Source organism: Eleutherodactylus coqui, chromosome 11 (genome assembly GCF_035609145.1).
Source record: "Eleutherodactylus coqui strain aEleCoq1 chromosome 11, aEleCoq1.hap1, whole genome shotgun sequence".
Classification (NCBI taxonomy): domain Eukaryota; kingdom Metazoa; phylum Chordata; class Amphibia; order Anura; family Eleutherodactylidae; genus Eleutherodactylus; species Eleutherodactylus coqui.
This window is the reverse complement of record NC_089847.1, coordinates 87,851,456-87,871,293: the sequence shown is the minus strand read 5'-3', so window position 1 is coordinate 87,871,293 and position 19,838 is coordinate 87,851,456. Positions and strand designations below refer to the sequence as shown.

The following is a 19,838-nucleotide window of genomic DNA, read 5'->3' as shown; positions in this document are numbered from 1 at the left end:
TCCCATAGGAGCCCATGCAGCGGCCGACGTATTCCAGCCCAAAACATAGTTCCAGGACTATATTGGCTTGGCCGGGTGTTTTTACATCTTACAAATACGCCCATGTGATCTGATGCATTGGAATCCAATGCATCAGATCACAGTGCATATCGTCCGGCTGTGAAATGGCTGGCCAATATGCGCACATGTGAAAGAAGCCTAAATCTCATGCGCATGATTATAGGATTGTTGGGAGATTAATGGAAAGTTAAACACTAAGGGTCTTAAAAAAATGATGTTGAAACTCGCATGGTTACTGTAGATTTTAATTTTTTTTTGTAGACAGTTCCCTATATCATGGAAATGGACAAGCAAAACAGGCTATGCAGTGGTAACCAACAGAAAGAGGTAATTGTACAAAAAGCACTCTCTCTACTGGGAAAGTTACTCAGGAAATAGAGGTGATGGTGCTCGCTGAAACATAAAAGCTGCCTGTAGGTAAGACTGTTAATGTCTACACTGACTTAAAATACACATTTGGAATCTTACACAATTTCGCTTCTTGTGTGGAGCAGTGGAAAGTTCATGGGGTCCTCGAGTAAGGTTTTAGCTCTTTCTGGATAGGTGACTTATCATCAAAGCCCAGGCTCAAAGAGACAACTCCTGAGGCTCTAAGCAACTAGAGAGCAAACGCAGCAGCAGCTTGACTTCCCTTGAATGAGGTAACGGCTGTTAACCTGGTTGCACCCGATGCAGGGGTGGATATCTCTCTATTGCTTAAATTGTAGGAACAGGCCTCAAAGAAAGAAAAAGGAGGAGTGGCAAAGGAAAGGAGCCGAACAGAACACTGACAGGGTCTGAAGGAAGGGTAAACACCTGTGCCTCCCCTGCACGCTGTACTCCATGATCTCACACCCGAGCCATGAGCTAACGCATGCATCCAAAGGGGTAATGTGCGGTATAGTGTCTTCTGCTTGGCTTGCCCCAGGATTTAACACTACTAAGATCCGGTTTGTACAGGGATGCATGGTATGTGTCCATCACAATCCTGGCCAATTGGTCAAGGTAACTTCTCAGACCCAGTCAGATTATCCATTTCAGTGACTGCAGATTGATAGCATACAGCTACCAAAGGTAGATGTTTGGAGTTTGTTGTCTACATAGACCTCTTTTCATGTTAGATAGAGGCATAGCTTATAAAATAAAATGCAAACGCCAAGAATACGGCTAAAGAAATTGTTGAACGAAAGTAATTTGTAATTATGGTGTAACAGATGTCTTAGTAAATAATAGAGGTAGACATTTTATTAGTCCCCTACTCAGTTAGAACCACGCCCAATTGTAAGACTAAGTTGAGTCCTTATGAAGGTTTGTTTGGTAGGGCTCCTGTAACAGGCCTATGCGTATTCCAGGCCTAGCATGAGGGCCTCACCTCCCATGTGAGTGCTTTATATCAGGAGTTGCGATAAAGAAACGTCAGGCAGCAGGTTTGGTGCAATTGAATTTTATGCATCCGAATGAATACACCAATAATTATGCCTCCTCAGCACACAAGATTACGACGTTTCGACTCTGAAACTGAGTCTTTGTCAAGCTAGGAGTTAACTGTCACTCATAAATGTGTATTTTCCTCGATTCCAGATCCAGACTTAAAAGAAAAGTTGCATAGTTTCCTTTTGGGCGGTTGCGTTGTCCTCAAAAGACATAAGAAAGAGCTTGGAATCAAGATCAAATCAAACGAAGGACCCTTTCAAGTGCTTTTAACCACTACAGCCTCAGTGAAACTTGAAGGAAAAGCCAAATTGGGTGCATGCCAGGCGTTGTTGAAAGATTATCAAGAGAGGAGACAAATACGGTCCATATCCTTAGTTATATGTAGGACCCTTGTGGTCATTGGGCTGTCATTTTTCTTTTTCCTTATAAGGGAAATGGAAGACATGCATCCTGTAAAGAGGGTTGTTACTGTTTCAAATGTAATGTTTCAGAGATCGGAAAATAAACAATATTGGATAGGCGGCGCTTCAAGGAGGGGAAGGTGGGGAAGCAGAGAATGTGAGGATAAGGGCTCACCCAGGCTTGACTGGGCTGCCTAAACGTCGGCCCAGCACATCATTCAGTTCAAAGGGATATTGTAGTAGACAGTCGTGCTGCTGAAGGAATGGTTTAGTTGATCAATCATGAAGGGAGTCCGCTGGTCTCAATGGCATCCCATGAGCGGGAGAGCGTGCTGAGTGTGCTCTGGGAATATAAATGTCAGAGGGAGAAACAAGAGTACATGGAATACAAAAATAGAGACTTGGCACTCCAGCAGTGTAGAAATGTAAAAAAAGAAAAAGAGCAACTAGGGCACTTACTTCACAGGGGTGCCCAGTCTCAGGCACCCCTAATCCCAGAGGGCGTGTAGAGATCGCAATATGCAGGAGATGTTCCGTGTTCACAATGGTGATTTATTTGTACAATGCGTTTCGGCCTCTGAACATAGGCCTTTTTCCTTTTTTACATTTCTACACCGCTGGAGCGCTGAGTCTCTTTTTTTGTATTCCATGTACTCAGAGATTGGAAAATGTCAGCAGATACAACAAGGTAGCAGTAAGTCTACCAATGACTCAGTGATACTGTGTAATCAGACAAAATGTCAACATGTATAATATGACCAGCAGCCGTACCATGGTAAACCCCAGTCACTTTGACAAGGGAGCCCCTGCAATTTGTTTTGCCTGACTGTTTTTATCTATTAGAAACCTGACTATAATTTCAGACAGAAAAGGGATTACTATGGAGTTAGATGAAGACTGAAGTGGCCCTCCTACACTCCTGGGTAACAAAGAAGTTATAGCTTTAGAAGCATGAATATGGGAGTTTGGCATCTAGCAATATAAATGGTCGGGTAATAAATGGAATAGCAAGTGATATGGAAAATAAACTTTAAATGCCACCTCCCGGGTATTTTAATTTGATGGATAATTCAGAACCTAAACATAAACATATCCAGAATATTAGGAAAGTCTGCAAACCCTCAGGCAAGATAATGAACAAAGTTGGTTTGACTGGCTTTTTTGCTCATGGTTTAGCAGATCCTGGCTCCGGCTTCTCATAGGAATTATATGTAGTATAATAATTATCTGTATTTTTTTATGTTGTTGTATACAATGTGTGCCTATTTTATTTAAACTATGAATGAGTTGGGTTGCTCAAATGTTAGGACCAACATAAATCATTTAAGAACCATCTACCCAGAATACCATTGAAAAATGTAACATGCTATGATGTATTTTCCTTGTCCTGGATATCACCTAGCAGGGGGAGGGATAATGTAGGAGACAGGAAAGAGCTGGAGGCATGAGCATATTTCTTTGCAGAATAAATCTCATGGCTAAGGTGACAGTTTGGGTTATCTGTAGAAGTTAGAGACACCCCCCCCCCCCCCCCCCCAGAATGTTATATAGGCAAGAAAAGACTATCCAGAAGTATGAAAATGCTCACAAAAAGGAGGGAATTGTGGGAGATGATGAAGATGGTGGACATTTTATGTATATTATCTGTTTTTCAGCTGTGTAGATCTCAGATGGAGGACCTCTTGTGTAAGTAACCATGCCCCCATAGGAATTGAGAGAGCAATGTATTGCTTACATAAATAGGTTAAACTGGTCTCTTATTTTCACATGAGACTAGGAGAAGCTTCAAAGAAGAAAGACACAAAGATTGGCATTACCATTGAATTAGCAAACCCCAATCAGAGTGAACGGACAAACAGGAAAAGGACCAAGAGAGAAGATTTAAGTCTGTTGCTAATTGTGTTATATGGAAAAGTCTTTACTGAAAATGTCTGTTAATATCCTTTCCCCTCTTCTGGCTAAAGTGCTACATCATAAACACTCCCTATGAGAATGACCTATCAGCACACTAAATGTTGTAATGTATCTGAATGTCCCACCTTCCTTTGAATACTATATAAACCTTTTCCTCCAAAATAAAGGCAGGTGTCCTGTGGTATACACACTATAATGCATGTCTTTCATTAGGGTTTACTAGCTGGTATTAATTATATATAATATGGCACCCACAATATATCGAACAGCGCAAATTGTGCTTACAATGAGGTTACATAAGCTAGTAGGTGAGCAGAAGTTGTCTGAAAAGTTAGAGCCCCATTAACATGTACACTTTTTTTACGTTTTAGTAGCATGATTGTATTACTAAGAGGGTATTCTAGGACATGGGAAGGCACAACACAGTTGTTACAGTCAAGGGGACACTAAGATAGCTTGGTTTGGACAAGGAGGAAAGAAGAGAGGGGTGAAGCAAAATCGGTTCGGTCGTGTTTATGGTGAATGATGAAACTATATATGTGGTGAATAGAGTAGAATGGTATCTTCAATGGTGAGGGGCTGCCTGACCAGATGACGCACCACCTGGGTGGGTGTGGGAATCAAGAGAATGGGACTTCTGGACTGGCTGATCCTCACTACACAGGCAAACAGGATTTCCTGTTAACCCTTTTTTGAACCCACCAATTGCTTGCATATGTTAAACACCAGCTGAACTGATGAAAGGGTTATCCCTGAAGTGCGTTTTTACATGCTGATCACATATTGTAATAAATAAAAGAAGCTTTCCAAACCTTTGGTTACTTTCTACACACTTTAACCTGGAGTGTTGCGCCTTCTCCACTGCCAGTTTTTAGTCCTATTCTCATGACAGCTTGGTGACACAGGAGACACATAATGTGCCATGTCACTCATGTATTGCTGGCAGAGGATATATCAACAGGCTGGAGTTTATTCTAGTGTCTGTGGTGTTAGAGAGAAAGTTTGGATTGCAGAATCCTTGCTGATACAGGCTAGAGGGAATTGCAGTAGAGCGAGAGTGAAGATACCACCACTACCTCTATTGTTGGCTGTCTGGCTTGTTCTTAAAAGAGACTATTAGCTATTAGTTGTGGTCATCCGGACAGTTCCCACAAGCATTAAAGACTACCTTGCAAGGTATCAGCTTACTTCCTTGTGTAATGTCCTGTGTCCGGCCAAACTACCAACCCAGCTCTCCTTCTTACACGTAGACTGACTTCTATTATGAACTTAAATTTTGAAGTGTTGAGTTACACTTTTAAAAAAACAATATCCCCCTCCCGCTTCATATATATCATTTCGCCATTTGCAGCATCTCACCGTCCCTGAGCAGTAGACTCTCTGATTCCCCTCACTTTGCATACATAGTTGCCATGTTTCTAAAACGTTGGCAGAAAATCTCTTATCTGAATACACAGAATGACCTCTAAAGCAAGTACAAAGGTTTTATAGTACTAAGTACATAACTGGGATTTATATGCTTCAAACACAACTTATTGCACATATACTATGCACAGGTTCAATGTGCTACTATGATCATTTTTTTACATTACCTGAAATCCAACCCGCAACAAATTCAGTGGAAGGCATTGCAGACTCACCAGGTAGACCTGGATTTCACCCAAAGAGAAAGAAGAGCTTTATAAACAGCCCGAACTTTGAGTTGTAAGCACAATATGTAACGTTTAACTAGTAGGTGGTTAATGCATCTGTTAAAATTAGGAGCAGAAACTGTAAACTCAAAACAAACCTGCCATTAGCCATTTAGCCACGATAAAAACTCGCAACGATCAGAGCTTAAAATCGCTCTGATCGCGGCTATTTTTCATGATTTTACACAGCTGGCTGTGGCGTCTTGCAGTGCATTGACAACGTAGCCCCAAAATCCCTCGCTCGGCAAAACAACTTCAATGACTTGAAATGCCTGTAGGTGCTTATCAGCGCTATGGTAGCCACTGATAAACTCCCTCCCCTTCCCTTTTTCAGACGGCTCGCATAGACTCACATAAGAATCTATGGAGCCACCAGCGTTTTGCCGTCAAAAGATAGGACAAGACTAGAGATGAGCGAACCTACTCGTTTCGAGTAATTACTCAATCGAGCACCGCGATTTTCGAGTACTTCCGTACTCGGGTGAAAAGATTCGGGGGCACCGGGGGGCGGGGGGAGGCGTGGCGGAGCGGGGGGTAGCAGCAGGGAACAGGGGGGAGCCCTCTCTCCCTCTCCCCCCCACTCCCCGCTGCAACCCCCCACTCACCCACGGCGCTCCCCGAATCTTTTCGCCCGAGTACAGAAGTACTCGAAAATCGCGGCGCTCGGGCGAAAAAGGGGCCGAGTAGGTTCGCTCATCTCTAGACAAGACCTATTTTTGCTGTGCAATTTTTTTTTTTTGGCGCGTCAAATATCGTTCGTCTAAAGAAACCTATAGGAAACCATGGTTCCAATAGACGTGATTTTTTTTGACACGTCTACTTTGCATTAAAATAACGCTAGTGTGAAAGAAGCCTAAGAGCGTCTTCACACTGACGATAAAATCGTGCGATTTTCATGCAATGCGAGAGTGAGTGAAAATGCTGGATTATGAAACCAATGACTTTCAATGGTTTCCTTCACATTTGCGATGTTTTCACTCATGCGATGTTGTGAGAAATAAAAATCGCGGCATGTCGTATCTTTCTGCATTTTGTGGTTTTTTACCTCCCATGTTTCCCTATGGAGCCTCCTTTTTATTGTATCGCAAAGCACAAACTTGCGATTTTCGTGCAATGCGTTTTTAACATTAGAAAGTCCTATTGATTTTCATGCTAAAAATCATGCAATATAAATGTGCGAGCAGCAATGTTTTAGTGAGAAAAAAGTTGCAATTTTGCTGTGATTTTCTCACGCCGATATCACGATCGCCAGTGTGAAGGAGCCCTTAGCGTAACATTGTAGCACAAATAACATACATTGACAGTTATTATTGGTGGCTACATGAATGTAACTACTAGGGTAGTAAAAATAGCAGCTGCTATAGGACCCTACAAGGGGGCAAATGACCACTCAGAGGTGAGGTGCAATTAGTCATTAAATGAACATACAAAATTCAGAGAATTCTTAACACAGAGATTTTGTGGTGTTTTGATATGCATTACAAAACGCATGCAGTCTGAGGCATTTTTATGCTACCCTTTTACATTAGTTTTTACTAGAGATGAGCGAACGTGTTCTTCCGAGCTTGATATTCGTGCGAATATTAGGGTGTTCGGGATGTTCGTTATTCGTAACGAACACCATGCGGTGTTCTGGTTACTTTCACTTCCTTCCCTGAGACGTTAGCGCGCTTTTCTGGCCAATTGAAAGACAGGGAAGGCATTACAACTTCCCCCTGTGACATTCAAGCCCTATACCACCCCCCTGCTGTGAGTGGCTGGGAAGATCAGGTGTCACCCGAACATAAAAGTCGGCCCCTCCCGCGGTTCGCCTCAGATGCCGTGCGAGTTAGATGAGGGACAGTGCTGTTTGTACCGGAGCTGCTGTAGGGAAAGAATTGGTAGTTAGTGTAGGCTTCAAGACCCCCCAAAGGTCCTTATTAGGGCCACTGATAGCTGTGTGTTGGCTGCTGTTAGCAGCGGCAATTTTTTTTTTTCTCAAAATCGGCTCTGCAGAGCGTTGCACCTGGCATTAGGGACAGAAGTGCTGCATAGGCAGGGAGAGTGTTAGGAGTGAGTGTAGCCTTCAAGAACCTCAACGGTCCTTTCTAGGGCAATATTTAACCGTGTGCAGTACTGTCCAGGCTGCTGTTAGCTGTGCTGCATTTTTTTTTGCTGCTCAAAATCGCCTCTGCAGACCATTGCACCCTCCATTGATACTGCAGGGAAAGAATTGTATAGGCAGGGCCACAACACAGTTATTATTCATAGAATATACGCAGTGCTGCCTTTTGCTTGTAAAACAAGTGAAAATAATTCTATTTGTCCTGCCTCTGTCCGTCCTAAGGGCGGTGGACACGTGTCGGCTGCGTGTGCAACCTGTAAAAATCAGACGCACCCAGCTACGTTTTACTCCTGGCTTCGCCATTTGCTTTCCTTAATTGGGAAAAAAAATACCTGCTCTGCCACAGTTAATAACTCTGCTACCCTCACGTTCTGTGACACATTAGCAGGAAAACAGCACAGTTATTAAACTTCTCATGTTCATAGAATATACGCAGTGCTGCCTTTTGGTGCAAAAAAACGGAAAATAATTCTATTTGTCCTGCCTCTGTCCGTCCTAAGGGCGGTGGACACGTGTCGGCTGCGTGTGCAACCTGTAAAAATCAGACGCACCCAGCTACGTTTTACTCCTGGCTTCGCCATTTGCTTTCCTTAATTGGGAAAAAAAATACCTGCTCTGCCACAGTTAATAACTCTGCTACCCTCACGTTCTGTGACACATTAGCAGGAAAACAGCACAGTTATTAAACTTCCCATGTTCATAGAATATAAGCAGTGCTGCCTTTTGGTGCAAAAAAACGGAAAATAATTTTATTTGTCCTGCCTCTGTCCGTCCTAAGGGCGGTGGACACGTGTCGGCTGCGTGTGCAACCTGTAAAAATCAGACGCACCCAGCTACGTTTTACTCCTGGCTTCGCCATTTGCTTTCCTTAATTGGGAAAAAAAATACCTGCTCTGCCACAGTTAATAACTCTGCTACCCTCACGTTCTGTGACACATTAGCAGGAAAACAGCACAGTTATTAAACTTCCCATGTTCATAGAATATAAGCAGTGCTGCCTTTTGGTGCAAAAAAACGGAAAATAATTTTATTTGTCCTGCCTCTGTCCGTCCTAAGGGCGGTGGACACGTGTCGGCTGCGTGTGCAACCTGTAAAAATCAGACGCACCCAGCTACGTTTTACTCCTGGCTTCGCCATTTGCTTTCCTTAATTGGGAAAAAAAATACCTGCTCTGCCACAGTTAATAACTCTGCTACCCTCACGTTCTGTGACACATTAGCAGGAAAACAGCACAGTTATTAAACTTCTCATGTTCATAGAATATACGCAGTGCTGCCTTTTGGTGCAAAAAAACGGAAAATAATTCTATTTGTCCTGCCTCTGTCCGTCCTAAGGGCGGTGGACACGTGTCGGCTGCGTGTGCAACCTGTAAAAATCAGACGCACCCAGCTACGTTTTACTCCTGGCTTCGCCATTTGCTTTCCTTAATTGGGAAAAAAATACCTGCTCTGCCACAGTTAATAACTCTGCTACCCTCACGTTCTGTGACACATTAGCAGGAAAACAGCACAGTTATTAAACTTAGATTATTCATTCACTAGAGGCAGTGGGGCCTTTCGTTTTCAAAAAAGGGAAAAAATTATATTTGGCCTGCAGTCTTGCGCCAATTTATTAGCTGCCTGTGAAATCAAATCACTGGTAATACAGCATGCTGAGGGGTAGGGGTAGGCCTAGAGGACGTGGACGCGGCCGAGGACGCGGAGGGCCAAGTCAGGGTGTGGGCACAGGCCAAGCTCCTGATCCAGGTGTGTCGCAGCCGACTGCTGCGCGATTAGGAGAGAGGCACGTTTCAGGTGTCCCCACATTCATCGCCCAATTAATGGGTCCACGCGGGAGACGGTTATTAGAAAATGAGCAGTGTGAGCAGGTCCTGTCCTGGATGGCAGAAAGTGCTTCGAGCAACCTATCGTCTACCCGCAGTTCTGCGCCGTCCACTGCTGCCAATCCGAATCCTCTGTCTGCTGCTCCTCCTTCCTCCCAGCCTCCTCACTCCACTACAATAACACCTGCTCAGGAGCGGGAACACTCCCAGGAACTGTTCTCGGGCCCCTGCTTAGATTGGGCAGCAGCGGTTCCTCTCCCACCAGAGGAGTTTATCGTCACTGATGCCCAACCATTCGAAAGTTCCCGGGGTCCGGGGGAAGAGGCTGGGGGCTTCCGCCAACTGTCTCAACAACTTTCTGTGGGTGAGGAGGACGATGACGATCAGACACAGTTGTCTTGCAGTGAGGTAGTAGTAAGGGCAGTAAGTCCGAGGGAGCAGCGCACAGAGGATTCGGAGGAAGAGCAGCAGGACGATGAGGTGACTGACCCCACCTGGTGTGCAACACTTACACAGGAGGACAGGTCTTCAGAGGGGGAGTCAAGGGCATCAGCAGGGCAGGTTGCAAGAGGCAGTGCGGTGGCCAGGGGTAGAGGCAGGGCCAGACCGAATAATCCACCAAGTGTTTCCCAAAGCGCCCCCTCGCGCCATGCCACCCTGCAGAGGCCGAGGTGCTCTAAGGTCTGGCAGTTTTTCACAGAGACGCCTGACGACCGACGAACAGTGGTGTGCAACCTTTGTCGCGCAAAGCTCAGCCGGGGAGCCAACACCAACAGCCTCACCACCACCACCATGCGCAGACATATGATGGCCAAGCACCCCGCAAGGTGGGACGAAGGCCGTTCAGCGCCTCCGGTTTGCACCCCTGCCTCTCCCCCCTGTGCCCCAACCTGCCACTGAGATGCAACCCCCCTCTCAGGACACAGGCACTACCGTCTCCTGGCCTGCACCCACACCCTCACCTCCGCTGTCCTCGGCCCCATCCAGCAGTGTAGTTCAGCGCACCGTCCAGCCGTCGCTTGCGCAACTGTTGGAGCGCAAGCGCAAGTACGCCGCCACGCACCCGCACGCTTAAACGTTAACCGTCCGCATAGCAAAATTCATCAGCCTTGAGATGCTGCCGTATAGGGTTGTGGAAACGGAGTCCTTCAAAAGTATCATGGAGGCGGCGGCCCCGCGCTACTCAGTTCCCAGTCGCCACTACTTTTCCCGATGTGCCGTCCCAGCCCTGCACGACCACGTCTCCCGCAACATTGTACGCGCCCTCACCAACGCGGTTACTGCCACGGTCCACTTAACTACGGACACGTGGACAAGCACAGGCGGGCAGGGCCACTACATCTCCCTGACGGCACATTGGGTGAATTTAGTGGAGGCTGGGACAGAGTCAGAGCCTGGGACCGCTCACGTCCTACCCACCCCCAGAATTGCGGGCCCCAGCTCGGTGGTGGTATCTGCGGAGGTGTATGCTTCCTCCACTAAAGCACCCTCCTCCTCCTCTGTCTCGCAATCAAGATGTGTTAGCAGCAGCATGTCGCCAGCAGTCGGTGTCGCGCGGTGTGGCAGCACAGCGGTGGGCAAGCGTCAGCAGGCCGTGCTGAAACTACTCAGCTTAGGCCATAAGAGGCACACGGCCCACGAACTGCTGCAGGGTCTGACACAGCAGACCGACCGCTGGCTTGCGCCGCTGAGCCTCCAACCGGGCATGGTCGTGTGTGACAACGGCCGTAACCTGGTGGCGGCTCTGCAGCTCGGCAGCCTCACGCACGTGCCATGCCTGGCCCACGTCTTTAATTTGGTGGTTCAGCGCTTTCTGAAAAGCTACCCACGCTTGTCAGACCTGCTCGTAAAGGCGCGCCGGCTCTGCGCACATTTTCGCAAGTCCCACACGGACGCTGCCACCCTGCGCACCCTGCAACATCACTTTAAGCTGCCAGTGCACCGACTGCTGTGCGACGTGCCCACACGGTGGAACTCTACGCTCCACATGTTGGCCAGGCTCTATGAACAACGTAGAGCTATAGTCGAATACCAACTCCAACATGGGCGGCGCAGTGGGAGTCAGCCTCCTCAATTCCTTTCAGAAGAGTGGGCCTGGTTGGCAGACATCTGCCATGTCCTTGGTAATTTTGAGGAGTCTACCCAGGTGGTGAGCGGCGATGCTACAATCATTAGCGTCACCATTCCTCTGCTATGCATCTTGAGAAATTCCCTGCAAACCATAAAGGCAGCTGCTTTGCGCTCGGAAACGGGGGCGGGGGAAGACAGTATGCCGCTGGATAGTCAGGGCACCCTCCTGTCTATTTCTCAGCGCGTACAGGAGGAGGAGGAGGAGCATGAGGAGGATGAGGAGGAGGGGGAAGAGACAGCTTGGGCCGCTGCTGACGGTACACCGGCTGATTGCCTGTCATCCTTTCAGCGTGTATGGCCTGAGGAGGAGGAGGAGGAGGAGGAGGATCCTGAAAGTGATCTTCCTAGTGAAGACAGCCATGTGTTGCGTACAGGTACCCTGGCACACATGGCTGACTTCATGTTAGGATGCCTTTCTCGTGACCCTCGCGTTGCACGCATTCTGGCCACGACGGATTACTGGGTGTACACACTGCTCGATCCACGGTATAAGGAGAACCTGCCCACTCTGATTCCCGAAGAGGAAAGGGGTTCGAGAGTGTTGCTATACCACAGGACCCTTGCGGACAAGCTGATGGTAAAATTCCCAGCCGACAGCGCTAGTGGCAGAAGGCGCAGTACCGAGGGCAAGGTAGCAGGGGATGTGCGTAGATCGAGCAGCATGTACATCCCAGGCAGTGCAACAGTCTTTAAGGGCCTGGCCAGCTTTATGGCTCCCCACCAAGACTGTGTCACCGCTCCCCAGTCACGGCTGAGTCGGCGGGAGCACTGTAAAAGGATGGTGAGGGAGTACGTAGCGGATCGCACGACCATCCTTGGTGACGCCTCTGCCCCCTACAACTACTGGGTGTCGAAGCTGGACACGTGGCCTGAACTAGCGCTGTATGCCCTGGAGGTGCTTGCTTGTCCTGCGGCTAGCGTCTTGTCGGAGAGGGTGTTTAGTGCGGCTGGGGGAATCATCACAGATAAGCGTAGCCGCTTGTCAACCGACAGTGCCGACAGGCTAACACTCATCAAGATGAACAAAGGCTGGATTTCGCCAGACTTCTGTTCTCCACCAGCGGACAGCAGCGATACGTAAGCAATACGTAGGCTGCACCCGCGGATGGAAGCTACGTTCTCTCTCACCATCCAAAACGGGGACATTTCTGCTTCATCAATCTGTGTCTAATATTCCTCCTCCTCCTCCTCCTGCTCCTCCTCCTGAAACCTCACGTAATCACGCTGAACGGGCAATTTTTCTTAGGGCCACAAGGCTCACTCAAATAATTTTTCTGAACAATTTTTATAAGTTTCAATGCGCTTAAAAGCGTTGGAACTTTAACTTGAACCAATTTTTCGTTACACTGGGCTGCCTCCAGGCCTAGTTACCACTTAAGCCACATTAACCAAAGCGATTAATGGGTTTCACCTGCCCTCTTGGCTGGCCATGGCCAATTTTTGGGATGTACATTAGTACTGTTGATACAGCAATTTTTGTGGGCCCTCGCCTACAGTGTAATCAAATTAATTTTTAGCCCACCTGCATTACAGCTGACGTTACCTCAGCTGTGTTGGGCAATGCAATGGGATATTTTTATGTACCGCCGGTGGGTTCCAGGGAGCCACCCATGCTGTAGGTGCACACGGAGTTTTTAATACATGTGTCCACTTCTAAAGAACCCCAGTCTGACTGGGGCATGCAGTGTGGGCCGAAGCCCACCTGCATTAAGCACGACATTACTACCTCAGCTGTGTTGGGCAATGCAATGGGATATTTTTATGTACCGCCGGTGGGTTCCAGGGAGCCACCCATGCTGTAGGTGCACACGGAGTTTTTAATACATCTGTACACTTCTAAAGAACCCCAGTCTGACTGGGGCATGCAGTGTGGGCCGAAGCCCACCTGTATTACGCACGACATTACTACCTCAGCTGTGTTGGGCAATGCAATGGGATATTTCTATGTACCGCCGGTGGCTTCCTGGCACCCACCCAGGCAGTGGGTCCACAGGGAGTTTAACCTACATGTGTCCACTTGTAAAGAACCCCGGTCAGACTGGGGCATGCAGTGTGGGCCGAAGCCCACCTGTATTACGCACGACATTACTACCTCAGCTGTGTTGGGCAATGCAATGGGATATTTCTATGTACCGCCGGTGGCTTCCTGGCACCCACCCATGCTGTGGGTCCACAGGGAATTATAAATGCATCTGTTTCCACTTATAAAGAAACCCAGTCTGACTGGGGCATGCAGTGTGGGCCGAAACCCACCTGCATTAACCCTTTCCAGTCCACTGTGTGACCTGTGAAGACATTAGGGTTTAAGGCTGTACAGCTCCGTTGTTGGTAGATGTCTGTCGGGGTTCTCTTACTGTATATTGCCAGCCTCTCTGCTGTCGGAGCCTATCCTACGTGTCAGCTCATGCAGTACTGGCTTTAGCCAGCATATAGCGCCGTTGTATAACGGCAGTAAAAGAGTAAGCCCCCCTAGGAAAACCATATACAAATTGGATTGGAAAGGGTTAAGCACAACATTACTACCTCAGCTGTGTTGGGCAATGCAATGGGATATTTCTATGTACCGCCGGTGGCTTCCTGGCACCCACCCATGCTGTAGGTGCACACGGAGTTTTTACTACATCTGTACACTTATAAAGAACCCCAGTCAGACTGGGGCATGCAGTGTGGGCCGAAGCCCACCTGCATTAAGCACGACATTACTACCTCAGCTGTGTTGGGCAATGCAATAGGATATTTCTGTGTACCGCCGGTGGGTTCCAGGGAGCCACCCATGCTGTGGGTCGACAGGGACTTCACAATAGGGAGTTGTACCTGCCTGTGTCTATGAATTAAAAAGCCCGGTCTGACTGGGGCATGCAGACACCTTGACAGAATGAATAGTGTGTGGCACATAGGTTCCCCATTGCTATGCCCACGTGTGCAGCTCCTGATGGCGGTGGCACAGGATTCTATTTCTCATTGCTTCTGTACAGCATTGTGGGCTATCGCTCCGCCACTTTTAAAGAGGGTCGCTGCCTAGCCGTGCCAACCTCTGCAGTGTGTGCCTGCGGTCCCTCGTCATGGCAGACGCAATTCTAAATAGACATGAGCGTGGTGTGGCATGAGGGCAGCTGAAGGCTGCCCAGGGACACTTTGGTGTGCGCTGTGGGGGGGAGGGGGGGCGGTTGGTCAGCATGTAACCCAGGAGAAGTGGCAGCGGAGTGTCATCCAGGCAGTGATTGCGCTTTGTTGGAGGTAGTGTGGTGCTTAGCAAAGGTATGCCATGCTAATGAGGGCTTTTCAGAAGTAAAAGTTGTTGGGAGGGGGGGGGCCCACTCTTGCCAGTATTGTGGCTTAATAGTGGGACCTGTGAACTTGAGATGCAGCCCAACATGTAGCCCCTCGCCTGCCCTATCCGTTGCTGTGTCGTTCCCATCACTTTCTTGAATTGCCCAGATTTTCACACATGAAAACCTTAGCGAGCATCGGCGAAATACAAAAATGCTCTGGTCGCCCATTGACTTCAATGGGGTTCGTTGTTCGAAACGAACCCTCGAACATCGCGGGAAGTTCGTTCCGAATAACGAACACCCGAACATTTTGGTGTTCGCTCATCTCTAGTTTTTACCATTTTTAAAATAGTGCAATTGTATACACACATTTTTTCAAGTTATATTAAAAAGCTTACAGAGAAAAGTACCAGCAAATGCCATATCTTGATGAAAGCACCACTGACCCCAAAATCACCTGTAAAACGCCAATGCAATAAATATCAATAAAACCAGCAACAGGATTGTGTTTTATTTCTTGCATTTTCCTGCATTTTTTTCTAAACCAAAAAAAAAGTATATGTACCAAAACATGGCACCTACATAATGTATAGCTCTTCCTGTTAAAAACAAAGCCTAAAGTGTCTATGGCAAATACAGAGTAATATATACATAGTAATATAGTATGTAAGGCCAAAAAAGACGCATGTCCATCCTCTTCAGCCTACTACCCTTAGTAGATCCACAGGAAGGCAAAAAAAAAACAATGAGGTAGAAGCCAATTTTCCCCATTTAAGGAAAAAAATCCTTCCTGACTCCAATTTGCCAGTTGGAATAATCCCTGTAGAAAGATTCTAACCAATGGGAGGCACAGAGGAAAAAATTGTTCAAAATGTTAAAATTGACCCAGTCCTGAAATGGTTAAAACCACTAGGATTCCCAGAATAGGTAGAACCCTGCACTTCAGATACAATTTTTCTTCTGTTTTACTTATAATCCATTAAAATTCATTACTTGGATCATAGAATCATAGAATGGTAGAGGTGGAAGGGACCTCCAGGATCATCTGGTCCAACCCCGTGCTCAATGCAGGATTCACTAAATCATCCCATAAGTCTGCACACCCATGAATAGGCAAGTCAATGCCGTGGCTCGGCCAATTCAGAAATGCTGCTTCCACAATGCGATGGTTGTGATTGGTTCTTCGACAGCTGCTCAGCTAATCAATGCAGCAGTTATAGAACCAATCACAGCAGTCGCATTGATTCAGCGAGCACTGCATTGATTGGCTGAGCAGCGCTTAAGAACCAATCAGAGCCATCGCTTCCTGGAGGCCAAGGACTGCAAGAAGCACAGCGAAGCTACAGAGAGCAGTGGGAGGGACATGGACCGAGCATGCTAGATAATGTATTCCTTTTTTTATGTCATATAGCTACAGTTTATTTTCAGAATAGGGCTTATATTACAAGCCTCCATGAAAATCCCCAAAAAAATCATGGTAGGGCTTATTTTGGGGGAAGCACAGTACTATAACTTCTAATTTAGCAACATATAGCTATTTTCATATTTTGGGTGGAAATCTTCCTTAAAAGTTAAGGGCAGGATCAGAAAAACATGACTGCTTTCTTCCAGCAACCGTTCCACAACTGCCCACAGATTGTCTTTGGCGTTGCAACTGATTTCCAATTAAGTAAATGGGTTTACTAGCAATGGGCCATCCTTGCATTCAAATGGATTGCTAGGCTCTTCAGGTAGGCTGAAGAACATTGGCGCTTGTGCACTTCATCCAAATGCAAGGATGGCCCACTGCGAGTGACATAGATGCTGATGAAGTACCCTTATACCAAGCCACAAAATCTCATGGAATTGTTTATGTGACATCAGTGGAAGTGCAGTGAATTTGACAGCACAAGTATGTAACCACAGTCTTGGTCTGTGAAACAATGCATATTTTTAATAAGCCAATTACAAAGTTTGTCAATGAGGAATAAAGACTGGTTCGGGGTCTTGGACTACCCCTGTAACAACTCCATAGACATTAGATAGTCTAGTGAAAATCAGTAATTGATATGTTCCATAAAGATACAAGTGAATTATGTGCATTATTTTGTTCATGACTCTTGAAACTGCCTGTAAGTTACAATTACATGATCACAAGCCAACAAAAAGTGTAAAAATATAAAAAATTCATTTTACTACTAATCAAAGGATTTTAATGTATTGTATGTGACCATGTTGTTCACACTGGTAATATTATTGTGAATGCCTTTTATTAGTGGTATTGTATAAAACATACAAGGAAAGCGTAATTGAACGGCATGTCCATGGAGGAGTCGTGCATAAGGCTGCCCAGCTGATAAGTACATCTAATTGGTTTAAGCATATTGTTCCGACACTACCAATGTCATATGAGCCTGGTGACCTGCTATGAACTTTCTGGACACTCCTACATTTTATTAGTTAATATTTACCTAAGTTGTATAATGAATGACCAGACATATTTTAGCACTCACAGGGAGTGTCGCCGGTGGATATACTTCACTCTTACACTTTGCAAAGTTCGTATATGAAGATCATTTAAAGAAAAATAACAGGATGATATTTGAAGACGATAAGTAAGTTGTAAACTTTACATATACTGCGGCTTCGAGTTAAAAGATAGCACTACACTGGAATTACATATAGTGTTTTGCAGTATTTTTCATGCCGTAGTTGTTAGCATTATGTCAAAAACAATGGGACTAGTTGTTGCCTCAAAGTCTACATACACATCATTTATCATTTTTTTTCTTATCCTCACTGGTCAGACCACACATGGAATATTGTGTGCACTTTTGGGCATCAGTACTCAAGAAGGACATATCAGAGGTTCAAAGGTCGGCAACTAAAGTAATAAATGGATTGGGCGGACTACAATACCCAGAGAGGTTATCACAATTGGGGTTATTTAGTTTAGAAAAAAGACGGCTGAGAGGCGACCTAATAACTATGTATAAATATATCAGGGGACAATACAGAGATCTCTTCCATCATCTTTTTGCACCCAGGACTGCAACAAGGGGGCGCCCTCTACGTCTAGAGGAAAAAAGCTTTATACGCCGACATAGAAGGGGGTTCTTTACTGTAAGAGCAGTGAGACTGTGGAACTCTCTGCCTGAGGATGTGGTGATGGTGAACTCAATAAAAGAGTACAAGAGGGGCCTGGATGCTTTTCTTGAGTGATACAACATTACATGTTCTGATTACTTTAGAAGGGTCGTTAATCTGGGGATTATTCTGATTGCCAGATTGGAGTCAGGAAGGAATGGGGAAAATTGGCTTCTACGTCATTGTTGTTGTTTTTTTGCTTTCCTCTGGATCAACATTGGGGGTTAGGGGGGTAATTGTCTGAACTGGATGGAGATATCTCTTTTTTCATCCTAACATACTATGTTATTATGTTGTGCCATTTTATTCCCCAAAACATAGCATGCGTTGGATATGTTTTTTTCCACCTTTTTGTAATAACTTGAAAAGCGGCAGGAAATTTGTTGTAAGGGCTTTTACCCACTAGAGTTTTTTTTTAACACTGCGATATCACTGTATTTTTTTCAATGGGACTTTCTAATGTTAAAATCGCATCGCACCAAAATCGCAAAAGCAGCAACTTGCGATTTTTGTGAGTGGGTAAAAGCCCTTAAAGTTTCAAAGTAGAAAAAGGCTACCAAAAATGTTTGTAAAAAGCGCTTGAAAACCCATAACATTTTTCACGAGCATTAAACATGCTTCAACAATAATATGTGTAAAGGAACCCTCGTATGGATGAATACATAGTATGTAGAATATAGATTTCTTTAGGTTGTAAATAAGTTCTATACTGACATACAAGAAGACTCATGAGTGTAAACAATGAAAATGCATCATGGATTGCTTTCAGTAGAATGGATGGGTTAGCAATTTGCAAGTGTACTGATGAAGGGTGGCAAATGTTTTTTTCAATATACATTCATAGTAATGTATATTCAATCCGGCTGTGAGCCGGGCCAGCCTGCATACCTGATTTAGCTGGGCTGCGGATGACCTCGGTGGCTCGCTGTCGGCCATGCGCAGTACAGTTTTCTCAAGGTTTGTATTTCACATGCCATCGTTAAGCAATGATGTGCGTATCTGCAGCCCATACATAATGTTTATTGCGCAGGTCGGACGGCCTCTATTGATTTCAATAGAGGCCGTCCACGGCAAAATAAAGCATGCTGCGATTTTTCTTTTGCTCACGGAATACGCAATTTGTATCCACGAGTGTGAAGACAAAATCGAAAGTTCATGCCTTTCAATGCCCGCGTTTTGCCGTGGATCCTCTGTGCGGATGGCGATCACGGATTCTGCAGTTGGAATCTGTTTGTATGAGACCCCCCTTATTTAGATAATAGAGAGGTCTTATACTTTTGACAATAATTATTTGCAGCTCCTTTTGGTGCATTAGTCAGGGCAGATATCGTTATTTTCTTCCCCTGCTCATGATTGTTTTTACTTGCATGAAGTAAATAGAAATTGCATGCAGCCAATGGATGTGTCTGGCCTATGCAAATCTAGAGATGTTGATCTACTGAATATTAGATTGTTCGGACTTTGCATTTGCACCTCACAAACACCGAGAACAAACCAAAGATTGAAAAAAAGAAAAGATAGCAAAATCAGCTGTCATTTCAAGATGCAATGACAGTTGTATTTTTGTTACAGAGTTAGGCCTTAGTCACACGGGCGGTTTTTCCCGCGATTTGCGGATCACATGACGGATGCACACCCGCAAATCGCGTGACCGGGGCCGAAAAATCGCCCGAAAAAACTGCTCCTAGCCGCGTTTCAATAGAAACGGGCCAGAGCTGTCCAGCGCATTGAATTCAATGGAGCTGGCAATATAGCCGGCTTCATTGAAAGCAATGCGCTGCGGGCGATCTCGCAATGAATTGTCGGGAAGGGCTTAAATATATAAGCCCTTCCCTGCAATTCATCCAGAAATGTGTAAAAATAAAAAAATATATATATACTCACCTTGTCCCGGCAGACGGAGTT

At 45.8% G+C, this 19,838-nt stretch overlaps 2 protein-coding genes across 3 annotated transcripts in view; both read right to left on the bottom strand.

The window, feature by feature from the left end:
• Positions 1–19,838, bottom strand: part of SLC25A45 (solute carrier family 25 member 45) — a 67,428-nt gene that overhangs the window by 17,682 nt on the left and 29,908 nt on the right. The window contains exons 1-2 of one of the 2 annotated variants that reach the window (XM_066582965.1): positions 15,206–15,249; positions 5,381–5,437 (exon numbers count right to left, since the gene is read on the bottom strand). In XM_066582965.1, the coding sequence (XP_066439062.1) occupies positions 5,381–5,437; positions 15,206–15,230 (82 nt within the window). In that variant the 5' untranslated portion in view covers positions 15,231–15,249. Of the gene's footprint in view, positions 1–5,380; positions 5,438–15,205; positions 15,250–19,838 lie in introns of those variants that run through there. The other variant, XM_066582967.1, reaches the window with a different exon arrangement.
• Positions 1–19,838, bottom strand: part of LOC136582150 (solute carrier family 25 member 45-like) — an 81,614-nt gene that overhangs the window by 31,923 nt on the left and 29,853 nt on the right. The window lies entirely within an intron of this gene.